Source organism: Lygodium microphyllum, chromosome 25, assembly GCF_053477565.2.
Source record: "Lygodium microphyllum isolate KBCC chromosome 25, Lygodium_microphyllum_v1.1.10, whole genome shotgun sequence".
In the NCBI taxonomy this organism is placed as follows: domain Eukaryota; kingdom Viridiplantae; phylum Streptophyta; class Polypodiopsida; order Schizaeales; family Lygodiaceae; genus Lygodium; species Lygodium microphyllum.
Window position 1 is genome coordinate 64,302,821 of NC_141159.1, and position 15,245 is coordinate 64,318,065.

Consider the following 15,245-nt stretch of genomic DNA (forward strand, 5'->3'; position numbering starts at 1 on the left):
TAATCAAATCAAAGCCATCATTGCAAGACATAAGAGACTCACCCCTCCACATTAACAAGCAACCCTAAATTACATCATAGCTCCAATCATGTGCTAACCTCTATATATAAAGAAGCTATTATAGCTAGATATTATGTACATACAATTTTAGACATTGAGATCTTTAGATTTTGGATATCAAACAATAATAGGATGTATTTTTCTCACTTTTCATGATGAGATGACACTAGACACAAATGTACTATGATTTTGTCTCACAAGCCACATTAGCCTTTTGGAGACATTAACACATACACAAACACACATTTCTTTCTCCATCCAAAAACTCTCCACATGAATATTAAACAATTGTGTCAAAAGAGGTGACTTGGAGATGAGATTAATCATAAGGTTGCATGTTTGATTATTAGAGCACAAGTTCTCACAAAATTTGAGTGTACAATACCTTTCTCAATGCCCTCTAATTTTATTGACACATTCTAGAACAAGGTTTCTCACAAAATCTGAAATGAACACCTTTACCAACCCCTCTAGTTCTATTGACAATTTTGCTAGGTGCTAGAAACAGCCTTGCCCTAATGTGGACTATATGGTTCTACTTCAAATTGAGGATGTGGTGTTTGAGCTTCGAATGACGCTATGCAATCCAATAGTTGCTCATTTTGTTCATAATTAAGTGTTTGAATGGATGCATTCCTCCACTCATTTGCCACAATTGGCAAAGCAGAAAACAGTCTACTCGATACCAAAACATATGAGAGAGAAAGAGAGAGAGAGACACACACACACAAGCAAATGTCTATGAGACTGTTCAAAAATGCACATGCATGTGGGTATTAAAGGAACTAGGCAACATTCTCCATTGGCAAATATTAGAGGACTCATCTCCAAGGTTGGATTGGGCTTATGTGAATCCAAACGACTTTCTTATAATGAGGCCTATCACAAAATGGAGGATGAGAGATGTGTGATAGATTGATTGAGCAATAGAAATTGAAGATTCTCTACTAAGGTAAAGTTGTTTGGAGGGCTCTAATAGGTGGCCTAGGTGATATATTGCAACAGCCATAGATGTGTTTTTTGTACATGTCATGTAACTCCCATAACCTTATTCTTTTGTCCAGTGGCCAGGAAGGTGTTGGGTTTTATATCTCTCACGTGTGTTCTACGGCACATCACCATGACGTGTGTGTGCATGCAGGGTTTTGGGGAGCATTTTCCTTATCACACAAACAAAAAAGAACGTAGAATTTGAGGACTTTGTTTTGACCACTTAGACTTGCATCTTACATGAAGTTATATTTGCATTGGATAAAGAATGTTATGTCCGACTGTTTTCAGTCCTAGTCCTTCATGGAAGCAGCCTATTCTGATGGCTGCATGACAAGATAACAGTATGTAAGACCAAGATCATATTTGCAACCAGGTGACAGCTACAACCAGCACATCTATACACAGCAGAATAGCATCAAATCATTAAGACAGCATACTTATTACAAAGTTGCAGTTGAGCTAGCTATTGGCAAAATTTGAATAACCTCTTTCAAGAAGAGCAATGCTGATCATGCAAAACTACGACCAAAACTTGATTCCCAACGAGCCAATGATATGGTGCTTAGGACTGCCAAGGCTATCTTTGGAAGGTGAAACAGGCAGGTGTGCTTCTTGAGGCATGTGATGTCCCATCAGTACAGGTGTAGAAGAATGCTACAGCCTACCAGTCAGGTAAGAATGTCTACTAAAATGTCTAACTGCCTTGCAGATGTGTCCAGCAACCCTGTTTGTATTTTCCAGGCACCCTAGACATAGCCCACTGAACCTTTTTCAAGTGCCTGTTCTATGTTGACTGCATATTATGAGAGTCCACACTTGCAGCTGCACTCAATTTCAGGGACTTCTGTTGTTGAAAACGATTTTTCAACTCAGCAACTGCTTCCTCGTGCTTGCGCTGCAGCTCCCGGAGCTCTTCTTCCTGCTTAAGAGCTAACCTTACCAGCTCATCAGCTGCTAATTCATCTTGCATATCATCATACAATATATCATCTTGACTGCATTCCATTGTTATGTCCTGTCTGCATGAATTATGTGGCCTCATGGGTGATGATGTAGTATCCACACAGGGAGCTTGCCAGACCACACCCTCCCAAGTCTTGTATATGTAAGTAGATTGCTCATCCCTTCTTGCAGAGTCCACTACATCACTAAAGACTGAATCATCTTTCTCACTGTTTGAGCATTCCTGGAACACAGGCACAATTGCATCCTCCCTAGGAAGGGTCCTTTTCATTACCTGTGAATCAGGTGAGCTAGAACCATCTGTTGAGTCCCAAACAGCTTGCTCTCTAACAGTGTCTGATGTATCACTGGAAACTGTACACTGCTCATCTGATACACCGGTAAGGAAATCAGTTCTATGGCAATGGTAAGTCACTTCTTCAAAGCGGCCGTACATAGTGCCATCCACTCTTTGAGGGGCATTTTCCACTGCCAACGATCGGGACATCTCCTCAAATGGACTGTCAGACACAAGACTGGAGAGTGGATCAAAGTTACTGATAATTCCTAAGTGATCATCGTCAAATGCATTGCCAATCACTGGATCTACAAGGCCTTCACCATCACAAGCTTCATCAATTGCCACCCCCGGCTTCCATTCAGGTACCAAGGCAAGTATTGCAGCATCAATCATCTCAGCAATCTTAGTGACATCTTGATCTGTAAGATCAAGCTCTGCTACCATCTCACTTGCAACACACAATGCAGTATCACTCTCCACATCAAATGGAAAATGCACATTGCGGACTTGACCTGCACAAAATGCAATAAACATCAGAGACTAGTATTAACTAGAAAAAGTTACTGTGATGTAGAATCTGTGTGAAAGGGACCAGGGAAAAGAGACAGCAGCAGGGTAGGTGCCCAGGGGAGCTTTTTTTTTTTTTTGGCCAGGGGAGAAGGAGGGGGGGGCGTTGTTTCTTGGTTTTTTAGAGATTGATTCCAGGTGGTTCAACTGCCAAATTTGCCTTGTATCATCTTAGAAGACACTGTGGTTTGTAGAAAATAATACCTTCTGGATCTGCAATCCGAAGCCTCAGATACACTGCATCATCTTCCTTCAATTTACCATTCACCCTGAAATCCACACTTCTAGCACGCTCTTCTCTGGAAAGAATGGGAGCCAGAGGCTTGCAGGAGTTGTTATCAGCAGCTTCCCCTGATTCAAACTCGTCTGGAGCAGAAAGAAAATAATCATTACTTTCCTCTAGGAAACTTGGAAGTGTCTCTTTTAGTTTGTAGCTTATATGCACTGTTGCAGACTTTCCATGAAGTTCCTCCAAGTCATTTGCCTTCCATAACATCCTGCCTATGTGTGTGAAAGGCTGTAGTTGGTCCTGAACACCATCACACTGAAGAAATGGGTCCATGAGAAGTTCCCTTGCAGGGAGACGCCTTGATACTGTTGCTAAGCACTTCTCAATGAACTGGTATGTTTCAGGGTCCTGCACCTTCTTCAGAGCTTCTGGCTTTTTCCCCTGTGGAAAAACAAGCATGCTCAGGTAGGGAGCACATTAAAAATCTCACAACTGAATACAATAGTGCATGTTTAGGATGTCACAAACATAGACATGACTTGCAAATCGGTTTTGAAAATTCAAGTTCTGCTTTGCACATGTGTAACATTCGATTAGTTATTACCGAAATAACTTTCTTGTAGATTTGAGCTGCATTAGAACATTCACTGTATGGATACTCTGAGGTGACCATTTCCAGTATGCACATTCCAAATGAGTAGATGTCAACTAATTCTGTGTACTCCTCTTCATACAGCTCTGGAGCCATGTACTCAGGTGTACCTGAAACCAGGCATGGCAGTTCAAAAGTCTTGAGGCTGAACACATAAGGGTGCTTGAATGCATAAAATATGCAAGGTTTCACATACCAATTACACTATGAGCTGCATGTGCATGCTGCAAAATTGTTGCAAGGCCAAGGTCTCCAATCTTCACTTCGCCTTGATTTCCATTGATCAGAATGTTGTCACATTTTAGATCACGATGAATTATGGGGGGATCATGACTATGCAAATACAGCAGGCCTCTCAATATCTGCCGGGACCAATTTTTCACAGCTTTAATGTTAACATGCCTATGTCTCTTGCGGTATCTAAGATTCCAACCAGCAATGACCATCAGCTATTCCACCCTTTTTAACAAACTAGAGCCTCAACAAGTTAAAAAAGGCAGCTACTTACTGTCGCAATGTCCCCGATGTGAACACTTCAGTTATAAAGTTAATAGTATTCGCATCTCTGTCAACCCAAGAATGATAAAATTTCATTATGTTTTTGTGTTTCAAAGTTTTGAGCAGATGAACCTCGGAGTACAACCGGTCAACATCCTCCTCAGTCTGTACAACATCCTGAACTTGGACCTGATTCCAAGCAACTTCTATCCCTTCCTCTTGATCAAATGCCCTATACCTATGTATCAGGTCAAGGTCAAGCATTGCAAAGGCTTACAAGGGATTCAAGTAACAAACACAGTATGATTATAGGGGCAAGTTTCAACTTCAGGATACACAGTCTTGAATGCTCCTTTTCCCAGCACCTCCTTATACTGAATTAGTCAAAGGACATACATAAGAGCCATTAAAATGTTATTTTTAATTCCGAAGCACGCATCATACACATAAGCTAAACAAATACTGTTGTTGATAGAAACTAACTGAGAGCATAATTTTGAGAGCATACCCGCCCATAGCGTCCAGTTGGGTCGACTTCAACATAATCCAAGGTGCCATAGTCGTCACCCCTGTTACTGGTGAGGCCATGGAGACAGTGGCTGTTGCTACAGTTGTGGTCAGGCATTTTCAGTAATAGATGGCTGATCAGGATAACTCAGCCAAGCCCTCCTAGAGCACGAACGAAGATCTGTGGTAGAAAATTGTGCGGCGGATGCACCACCACCAGCGATTTGTATCGTAAAGATCAAAACAGGGGGTTTGGAGGCACTGCACCTGGAAGAAGAAGTCTGATCCCGCGGGGCAAGCTAAGTAAGCACAGGGCACAATCATGCCGGAAGCAGCGTGTGAGATGTGGGAACAAGAGATATGTTATGGTGGGGAAAAAAATGCTTATGAGGGGAGCTAGAAATTAATGCTCCTCTGCTTCAAGGGGTCAATGAATCAATCTGTGGAGAGAATCCTAGAGACAGGGGAATCTTTGGGTAAGAAGCACTAAAGGCTGCAAAGCATTTCTCTACCTGCTGTTGGAAGAAGGTAAATGCCTAATAAGACTGAAGAGATTCAAAACCAGACATAACTAGGGGGTAAAAGAATAATGGCAACGTGATTCATTGAATTGAATTGTGTACTATTGGGAGAAGGCAAATGCTTAATGCGACCGAATAGATTCAAAACCAGTCATAATCAGGGGAAAGAGATTGAAAGCTTGCACACAATGATAGCAAACCTGATTCATTCATTCACTTGCATACAGAAACGGACTCGGTACAATCAATCAGACAGGAAACCCACTTGAGGAACTGTTACTTAAATGATAAGGAGATTCGACCGATAGAGCTACTAGAACGAGACAGACCCAAGAAGCATAAAAAAACTCATCAATTGGAAGACAAGAAACTGGTGTCCATGTACGATTATGGAAGACATGACAGACACCGGTTACTTCAATGGAGCTAGCATGACAAGGAACTCGATTTAGAAAAAGAACACACAGCCTTTGGGGGTTGCAGAGAACCTCTCTCTCTCTCTCTCTCGTCGCGATTTGTGGTTGACGCGAGACACGGAGAGAGAGAGAGAGAGAGAGAGAGAGAAATCGATGGAGAAAACAAAGGGCTAGGCTTTTGGCGAGACGCCTCGAAATAGGAAGACCTAAGAACAGCGGGAGAACTAACATTTTTAAAAAGAGAGAGAGAGGGGGGGGGGAGATAGGCCTAAGGAATCTTGGAACTAAGAGAGACTATATGTGTGTGTTTGTGCATGTGACTTTGTTAGAGAGTAGAGAGCCCAATAAAAGCTAGAGGAGTCTCTCCCATGCCTTCATAATCAACCTTTGCCTCTCTTTGCCATTGCTTGTGGAGCAACAAGTGCACATGGGGCATGCAACATATCATAAATATAGGAAGGCTCAATGAGAGAAAACTTCAATGGATGTAGTGAATTGGAACATAGAAGTTTGTGTTAGATTGGCTTTGTGGATGCTCTTGCTAGTCTAGCCAAACCTTGGGTAGCATGGACTTGGACACTCCATCTTTCCCATCCCCAACCATTGCTTCTTCCTTTCATAACTAGCTAGATCATCACACTCCCCCCCCCCCCCCCCCCCCAAATAAAAGAAATCAATTGCTCCCATCTCGATGTAGGCCTTTGTACTCTACTATCAACTACATGCTTTCGAAAGGTGATAATGGCAACCATTCAATGAGGCAAATTTTGGTTGGTAATGTGTGTAGGAGAGGTGCCCAAAGAGATAAGGTCCATTATTTATTTCAATCTAGGAAAGCACACCTAATGTGACTACCAACAAGCAAACAAATTTGATTGTTTGCATGATCATTAGGCGCAATTTGGCTATTTAGCAAAAGTTTTCTTGAAGGAAATCATGGTCTATCTTCATATATTTTGGGGACCCCTTCATGGGTACTCATGGGAAGGGTTCCAAGGTTAAAAAGTTTGCACTTTTTCCCTCTCAATTATATTACATAAACCTCTCTTACCCAAGCCCCACCTTTTCCTAAGATAAGCACAATGGAATGGCTCTTATGCATAAATAGGATAGCTCACAACCTGATGAATAGGAAAGCTTGATCCCACTAGGATCCTCCTCCTCAATGACACTACTAAGTAGGAGGACCAACCAAGTGTTCGAGTGGGTAGTAGCCCCAAACTTTCACAAACACAACAAGTGAGCACAACTAAGTGATGCACCTATCAAGACTTGAACCCACAACCTCACCATTATGAACCCAAACCTCACCTTCAAGAGCTTGTCTTTTGAAGTAGATGTCATTTGATGGAAACATTTTGAGGCCATTACAAGTGACACTTGACACTTAAAATTGTGTACCCTTGCTAAATAGTAGCACCCCATATAAGAACTGCATTTCATAATCCACTCTTCACTTGGGGCATTCACCATTAATGACAAACTCGATGCTTATAAGCCCAATGAGGTTGAAGTGCCTTATTAATAACCCAGATGTGTTACATATTGTTTAAATTGACAAAATGAATGTCTTTTTGAGCTAATACACTAATCGAATGCCACTAGAGTGGGGTGCCTCCCCTCCAAATAATAGCCAAGAAAGCATGCTACAACCACATTGGCATTGATCCTAAGTGCAAATAGGATAGCTTACAAGAATAATGGAGCTTGATTACCTTGGATTGTCCTACTTTTGGTGGCCCTACCAAGGAGGAGGACCAACTGAGTATTTGAGTGGGCAAAAAACTTAGACTTTCACAAACACAATGTGTGAACATAGGTGTCCAACCAAGTGATGTACCCAATAGGACTTGGTCACACAACCTTGCAATTATGGCCTCAAGTTCTAACCATTCGGCCATTAGGTTTGAAACAATGAGGAAACAACATGATTGACTTGCAAGTAAATGTATGGAAATTTATTTTACATGTTGATACTTTTTGTTTATGTATAAGCAGCAAAGTGAGGATAGCATAAGATGTTCCACACTCCCTTACCTTGGTGGAATATAGATGTTGAGTATAAAGGAGACTAATTATTCATAACTAGTAAAAACAATAGGTACCACTAAGCTTGTTTGGAATGCACGTGGGAATATGCTCTAAGCAAGGTTCATTAGATGGGTTCTCTTAATCCTAGGGATGATTCATAATAAAAAAGCTTCTCTCAAACATCGAGGAGGGAAGAAAACTATTGTGAGTACACTTATAATTTTGCAAAAAAAATAAGATAATGCCACCCTTCAATATAGGATTAGCAATATTTATGCCACTCTCAACCAAGCCCTTAGGAAACAAAGTTAACGGGAAATAGTAGCATCCAACCTGATGGTGTTGAATGGCAAGCACTTTTGATGTTTGAACTTATATGACCTTGCTTCCCATTAGTGCCAGTTAATTTATTGTGCTTTTAGTTGCAAAAAGTAAAGATATTGGGTCCTTCTTATATAAAGGCTTGAGAAAATTTAACAAGGTTGAAAGCAAACTTCACTCCAAGTACATGTTAATGAAGCTAAATCAAACATTCTCACAACCACCACAAAGCTCTAGTCAAAGGAGTTTAGTTTAGATTATCAATATGCCAATGAGAATTAGAGCATGTAAATCATTTATAGTGTCCAAGTCTCACTTCATTGTAACATCAATGTCTTGTTAGCACACCCACTATGTGTTGTGTGATTGCATTGAGAGGTTTTGAAGAGGACATGCTTCAGCTCATTGGATACCCTTACATTGGTAGCCCTCTTAATTTGAAAGAAAAAGGTAGATTTACACAAAGCACATGAAAATATTCTCAAATAATGATGTGTAGAACCCCATCTCCTAAGTGAAAAGTAGAGGCCCAAAGAGATTCTAACATTTTCCTATTAGGATTAGTCAACATGAGGTACACAAAAATGTTGTAAAAGCAAAGGGGAAGAAGCAAATATACCTATGCATCATACCTTAATAAAAAGTGTTTGCATGTGTAATTCCATCTCTTAGAGATACATGTATAGTGTTCTCTGTTTTATCCCTAGTCATGAGGTTTCATTTAAATCAAGAAGTATGTGAGGAATCCATCATAAGTGATTGACATATCATTACAAGGCTTGGCATCCTTAACATTAACATTGGAAGTTTGTAGTTTTCTTAGAAGAAGAGTGTCCATCATCTGTGTGGTTCTAGCTTTCTAGTGAAAAGATGGGTCTCCAGTTTGCATAGAGATTGAGTTGGGTGCTTCATGGTTTAGCAAAAATACCTACCACAAAAAGTTGTTCACTATCATACAACTTGTTTACTCCAACCACAAACAAATGGTGGTTCACTATGAAGCCTCTCCACACTTGAACATTGGAGTTTTCCACTAAGTCTAGGGTGAAGAGAAGTTCATGGTAAAAGGCAAACCACATTCATGCTTAGCCATGAGTCTAACAAAGCTACCCCTTAGTGTGTGCTATGTGGTTTACTATGCAAATACTATAGGTTAAGGGGCCAATAAAGTGTCAAACTATTATAACATGATAAATGTGTGTGTGTGTGTGTGTGTGTGTGTGTGTGTGTGTGTGTGTGTGTGTGTGTGTGTGTGTGTGTGTGTGTGTGTGTGTGTGTGTGTGTGTGTGTGTGTGTGTGTGTGTGTGTGTGTGTGTGTGTGTGTGTGTGTGTGTGTGTGTGTGTGTGTGTGTGTGTGTGTGTGTGTGTGTGTGTGTGTGTGTGTGTGTGTGTGTGTGTGTGTGTGTGTGTGCGTGCTACTTTAATAACACTTATGAAAAGTATGATCATACATACATACATAAATATACTATATGTATACACACACACACACTTTTAATTTGTGAAATTGTGTTGAAATGAATACGAATTAGTGTAACATATATCAAGTATTAAAACAAATTTCTTTTTCCAACATCTATAAAACCCCCAAAACAACTAGTTTCTTGATTTTGACTAAAATGATCTCAATCAATAATTTTTTTGCACTCTTTAAATTATGAACAATGTCGATTTTATGCAAAAGCCAATAATTATGCATGCTGCAATAAGCAACATGCCTTTTTTTTTTTGGTAACATGGGGCTAGTACATATAAGAGAGGGAAGTATGCAAAAGTTTTATTTTTCTCTTTTCTTCAAAATGTAATGGGGGGGCCCTTAGATGTCACTAAGTTGGAGACTGGACTTAAGCAAATCTAGGAACAATCTTTTACTCCTTATACCAATTGGACATGATCCATTGAAGGCTTGACAGTTGAAGAGGTCCACCATGAGAGAGAGAGAGAGAGAGAGAGAGAGAGAGAGAGAGAGAGAGAGAGAGAGAGAGAGAGAGAGAGAGAGAGAGAGAGAGAGAGAGAGAGAGAGAGAGAGAGAGAGAGAGAGAGAGAGAGAGAGAGAGAGAGAGAGAGAGAGAGAGAGTGTGTGTGTGTGTGTGTGTGTGTGTATTTAGAATCACACATATGTTTACATTGTTTACATATAAGTACCAAGTAGACATAATCCATTGCAGGCTTGATGGTTTTAGAGGTCCACCATGAGAGAGAGAGAGAGAGAGAGAGAGAGAGAGAGAGAGAGAGAGAGAGAGAGAGAGAGAGAGAGAGAGAGAGAGAGAGAGAGTGTGTGTGTGTGTGTGTGTGTGTGTATTTAGAATCACACATATGTTTACATTGTTTACATATAAGTACCAAGTAGACATAATCCATTGCAGGCTTGATGGTTTTAGAGGTCCACCATGAGAGAGAGAGAGAGAGAGAGAGAGAGAGAGAGAGAGAGAGAGAGAGAGAGAGAGAGAGAGAGAGAGAGAGAGAGAGAGAGAGAGAGAGAGAGAGAGAGAGAGAGAGAGAGAGAGAGAGAGAGAGAGAGAGAGAGAGAGAGAGGCATATATGTTTACATCATCATCAATAATGTTGGACAATCTTCTCTAGCATACGAGTTGTCACCTCCCCTTGAAACCGTGCATGCACACAAATAAAGCCTTCCTAGCACGTCATGCTCACTTGCTCTTGCAATTTTTGATATGCATACCTTACTCAAATAATGCCATATACCCATTTTTGCCATCCTCTCCTTGGAATCTTACATGTCCTTCCAAACCATGTAATCACTTCACATACACATTTTAACTTCAAAGTACTCGAGCCTTTCCTTTTCAATCTCTCTCTCTCTCTCTCTCTCTCTCTCTTTGATCTTAGATCATCCATGGCTCATGTTCACTACTCCTTATATATTCGCTTTATGAGTGATTCTGAATGTTATGATATGTTCAACGAACCTTATTTAAGATCTGTGCTTACACGTATCAATTTTACATGTTTATAATGCATCTTTTATCATACCATGGAATCTTACATTTCTTTTAGAATTGGTTTCCTCTATATTAGTATTTGAGCACATCTTTATGAGCAAAATTTGATTCCTTAAACATGCACTAGGCTCTTTGGACCTAGGCCATGCTTTTGCACCGTCTTACAAAAACCAACAACACTAAGTCATGCTTCATGTAGTAAGAGCGATATCATGCATACATGTTCCATGCATAGGCATCCTTCTACTTTTATTGGCCCATGTACTACTAAATTACACTTACTAGAAAATCCTACACACTTATGTGCATTTGTGAGGTAATGTGAAACTATTAATATACATACATATAGATATAAATAGATAAAGGTTGGTTTATCCTATTAAAGTGATATCATCAAGCACTAATATTTGAAGTCAAAATGAAGAGGTCAATGTTGTTCTTTGACATAAAGCCAATTATTAGTACATCTAAGACAAATTTCTTTTTCTCATGTACGTCTTCAAAAGCACTACAATGAGCCTAAACCATAGGTGATGTTGTCCCATTATTGGTAAACTCTTTTGCAATATATGGGCTCCCGGCACATCTTGTTTCCATATCTCTTTCACCTAACAATCAAGGAGAATGCCATTAGTCATTATTGCATACATATTATTAATAAACAAAATATTTAAATAAATAATACCTAGTGAGATAGCACATAGGGCCTTAGCATTGGCTTTGGTTGAAGCACACAAAGATTGTGGGTGAAACTAATGCAAAAACAATGCCCCTTGATTTGAACCATCTCTCTCTCCCTCTCTCTCTCTCTCATGTTTATTTAATTGGGGATTTGCATATTCAATATTAATATATGTTGAATAAATGTACATGGTGAGGCAATACATAATCCCTTAGCATTGGTCCAAAAGCACACAGATTGTTAGCACTGGTCCAAAAGCACACAAATTGTGGATGAAATCAATGCACAAAAATTGCACCTTGATCTGACCCAAATGTGTGTACACATCCATGTGTGCATGGACGTGTGCGTCTGCGCTGCACTCCCATAAACATAAATCTACTTGACTTCTCATAGACATAAATCTACTCGACTACATGCACTCCCATAGGCATGAAACATAGCAAAATCTCAAAAAACTTGAAATTTCAAACTTGACCCACATATCTTCCTCCCCCTCCCTCCCTTAGGCATAAAATATTGAGACAATTTTGTTCACAGATTTCACATTTGGTTAGCGTTTTACAAAGCATAAAGAAAGACTATCTACACCAATCAAAGGTCTCATGTTACACTATCTCCATCACATCAAAACATAGTGCCCAATTCTCCCCAACCAAACTCCAAAAACACCCATCACATGTACAGATTGAATCTCACAATGCTTACAAAGTTCAAGACAACAAGTAGAAGACTTAAAATCTACATCTAAATAGAGATACTTCATCACACTTTATACACAAAGAGACTTGCTCCAAACATGGGGGACACGACTAAGATTGTTAATAAATTCCCAAAATTATTTCATCCATGCATGGGTGGAATATTCTTAGAAATATTTACCGAAACAAATGAACTTGGAAGACCTTGAAATTTCAATTCACTTACAAACTCTACAAACCTATCATGTTATAAAGATAAGTATGAGGTGTTCTAGTTAGATGGATGTTCATAACACAAAAGTGACATGACATGCATTGGAGCTCCTTGTTAAAGTTGGCACCAAAGAACAATTGTCCTTGGATCATATGTAAGGCACTTATTCAAAACACCTCAAGAAGCTATAACTTCATTTGTCAAAGATTATGTTCATGCCTTGCATTACTATTGCTCGAACCTTGTTCCTACAATATCTCAATTGTTTTGATAATCAAAGAAACACATAAAGACATTGAGAATTTATTTGCATGATCCTTTCTTGCAATAGCTTGTTTCTGAGCAATATGCTTGTAGTAAAAGAAAACCCATCCAAAATTGAGTAATTTTGTGATTTCAAGATCTTTGATCCATGCATGGTATTATCGTATCTAGGCATCAATCTACCCATCTATTATACACCCTAAATCCCTATGCCATAGCACTATGATTGGATATAACAAATCTTTGCAAAAGGGCATGAGTTTATCATGCACACTATGCAATGGCACCAAAACAAACCAAAACTTCAAACTTAGGAGCCATGGATGAATTCAACGAGTGAGTATAGAAGGGAATGACTTCATAAAATATGCCATGCAATGGAACAAAAACAAAGTTGTTAGCCTTCATAAGAGAACATATGTTGAAGAAAACTTGGAAGCTCAAATCAAGGCAAAAAGGATTGATCAAGGGTGCCAAAAAATATTTTTTTGTATCATATAAAAGTTTAAAGATCTCAACGTATTACTTTAGGCACCATTCATTCATAAGGTGCTCACATAGAATTTTCCAACCCATCAGTCACCACATGTGAAAGATAGTTTTATTTTGTAAATGTTAAGTGAGATCCAGGTGCACTCCGATGCAAATTGTATCTTCATTAATTTCTTCCATCTCTTCTTCCCTTCTTTATTCCATAGCTCAAAGGGTAAGAGGTTGAGTGAGGGGTATTGTGTGAGGGAGAGGGAGAGTGAGCGAGTGAGGGACCAATCAAGAGAATCTCTTCTCCATCCTCTTCTTTGTCTTCTTAGTCAGCATTAGAGCCACACAATACATATGTGAAGAATAGAGGTGGTGGCTTGAAGTGCAACACATGAATCATGAGACTATTGACAAGTGTTCCATGCATTTGGACTACAATATTGTGAAGATAAGTATGTGAGTCTACTAGACCTTGAATCTTTAGCTTTCTTAACTCATGAGAATTGAGAAAGAGAGAGAGCTTAAATGGTTTAGATCAAGAGTATGAGAAAACTAGGTGAGAGGTAGTTGAGTCATAAATACATCTATTTTTAGACAATAGGTGCCTTCGTTCAATGTCCCATTGTTGAGCTCTCATAGAGCCTAACATTTTGGTTCTATTTTTGGGACCAAGGGTGGAATCAATTCACTTAAGGCACTTATATTCTTACCATGTGGTAAAACAAGAGGCATTGTATACTTGTGATGGATGGAATGGTGAGAAATCTTTCTTCCACTCTTGCACCTTGCTCATTTCAACAAAACATACAAAGGCTAGCTAGGAGACCAAATTGGTGAGAAACCATTATTGAAGCTATATTAGAGTCTATTAGAATGGATCAAAGTAGATTAGTGTTGAGCAAAGAACTTAGAAAAATCTTTTAAAAAATTAATCCTTCAATCTTGTGTGAGCAATGTTGTGCATTGTAGATTCTTTGGTAACTTAATGAGATTGGGTTGAGCTTCATGATTGATATTCTTGAGAGCTTTAGTGGAGATTAAGAATTGATAAGGTTGATGTTGGACCCACAAGTGCATGATACCGAGTCATTTTACTCACTTAGACTTGTCCATAGGAGACTATTGGAGCCCATGATTGCATGATAGAGAGTAAGCTTGCTTACTTAAGACTTTCCCATGGGTGACTAACTAGGGTTAGACTAATTAGGGGTAGTTGAATTGATTTCTTGAGTATATGATCATAAGTCCTAGCTTTTCCCTATGCTACCCATGGTTGGTCTTAGGGTGGTTGTTGAGCCTACATGGGAGTAAATAGCCACCACGGCTACAATAGTATTATCACTACAACAACTTGACTCCTTGATTGCATATAGAAAGTGGGCCGTGAATGAAAAGCAAGCAACTTACTAGCACTCCAAATAGCCCACAATCTGTTGGGAGTAAAGGCGCCTCTGTCTAGCTGCTTGTGTATTGCTACACTGATAGTACTCGCCACTACACGCTGTAGGTGGCAGGCGCTCGTCACCATCACTTTATTCTTTATTCTTTTAGTGATAGTTTGAATAAAGGAAGGCCCATGCTTCGATCCTTCTCACCTTTTAACTCGTATCAGAGCTTTGGATTAGAACTTGATCATGGACCTTGGCCTGGCATTACTTCAGCCCGGATTGAAGACCTAGAGCTTGGAGCTTCGATGCCAGCCATGGCTTCTTCCCCTCGAGGTAAGATTTCATCTCCCGCCTCTCCCTGGCCCTCATAGGCTCTTTGCAGGTGTTCCTTGGCTTCATTGGGAACCTTGTATGCCCCCATTTCCCCCCTTATCCTCAGCATAACCAGCAGGCCCCACAGTCAGCTCACGTTTTTTTTTTGCGCTTGTTTCAAAATCTGGCTTAAAAATCCCATT

At 39.7% G+C, this 15,245-nt stretch overlaps 1 protein-coding gene across 1 annotated transcript; it reads right to left on the reverse strand.

Annotated features, from left to right (window-relative positions):
* Window positions 1–1,268: 1,268 nt before the first annotated feature.
* Window positions 1,269–5,840, reverse strand: LOC148014307 (putative serine/threonine-protein kinase WNK9). The gene is made up of 7 exons (XM_087667363.1): window positions 4,751–5,840; window positions 4,579–4,616; window positions 4,253–4,480; window positions 3,941–4,164; window positions 3,697–3,854; window positions 3,068–3,533; window positions 1,269–2,808 (listed from the first exon to the last, which is right to left on the reverse strand). The coding sequence occupies exons 1-7, from the start codon at window positions 4,865–4,867 to the stop codon at window positions 1,838–1,840; spliced, it is 2,202 nt and encodes a 733-aa protein (XP_087523489.1). The 5' UTR covers window positions 4,868–5,840; the 3' UTR covers window positions 1,269–1,837.
* Window positions 5,841–15,245: the final 9,405 nt, after the last annotated feature.

What these genes read in the sequence shown, in the direction of transcription:
- LOC148014307 (XM_087667363.1), bottom strand. Translation starts at nt 4,867, where the DNA reads ATGCCTGACCACAACTGTAGCAACAGCCACTGTCTCCATGGCCTCACC. An exon ending in CAACTGGACGCTATGGGCGG is followed by an intron (nt 4,617 to 4,750) that starts GTATGCTCTCAA and finishes TGACTAATTCAG; the next exon opens with TATAAGGAGGTGCTGGGAAA. An exon ending in AAAGGAGCATTCAAGACTGT is followed by an intron (nt 4,481 to 4,578) that starts GTATCCTGAAGT and finishes CCTGATACATAG; the next exon opens with GTATAGGGCATTTGATCAAG.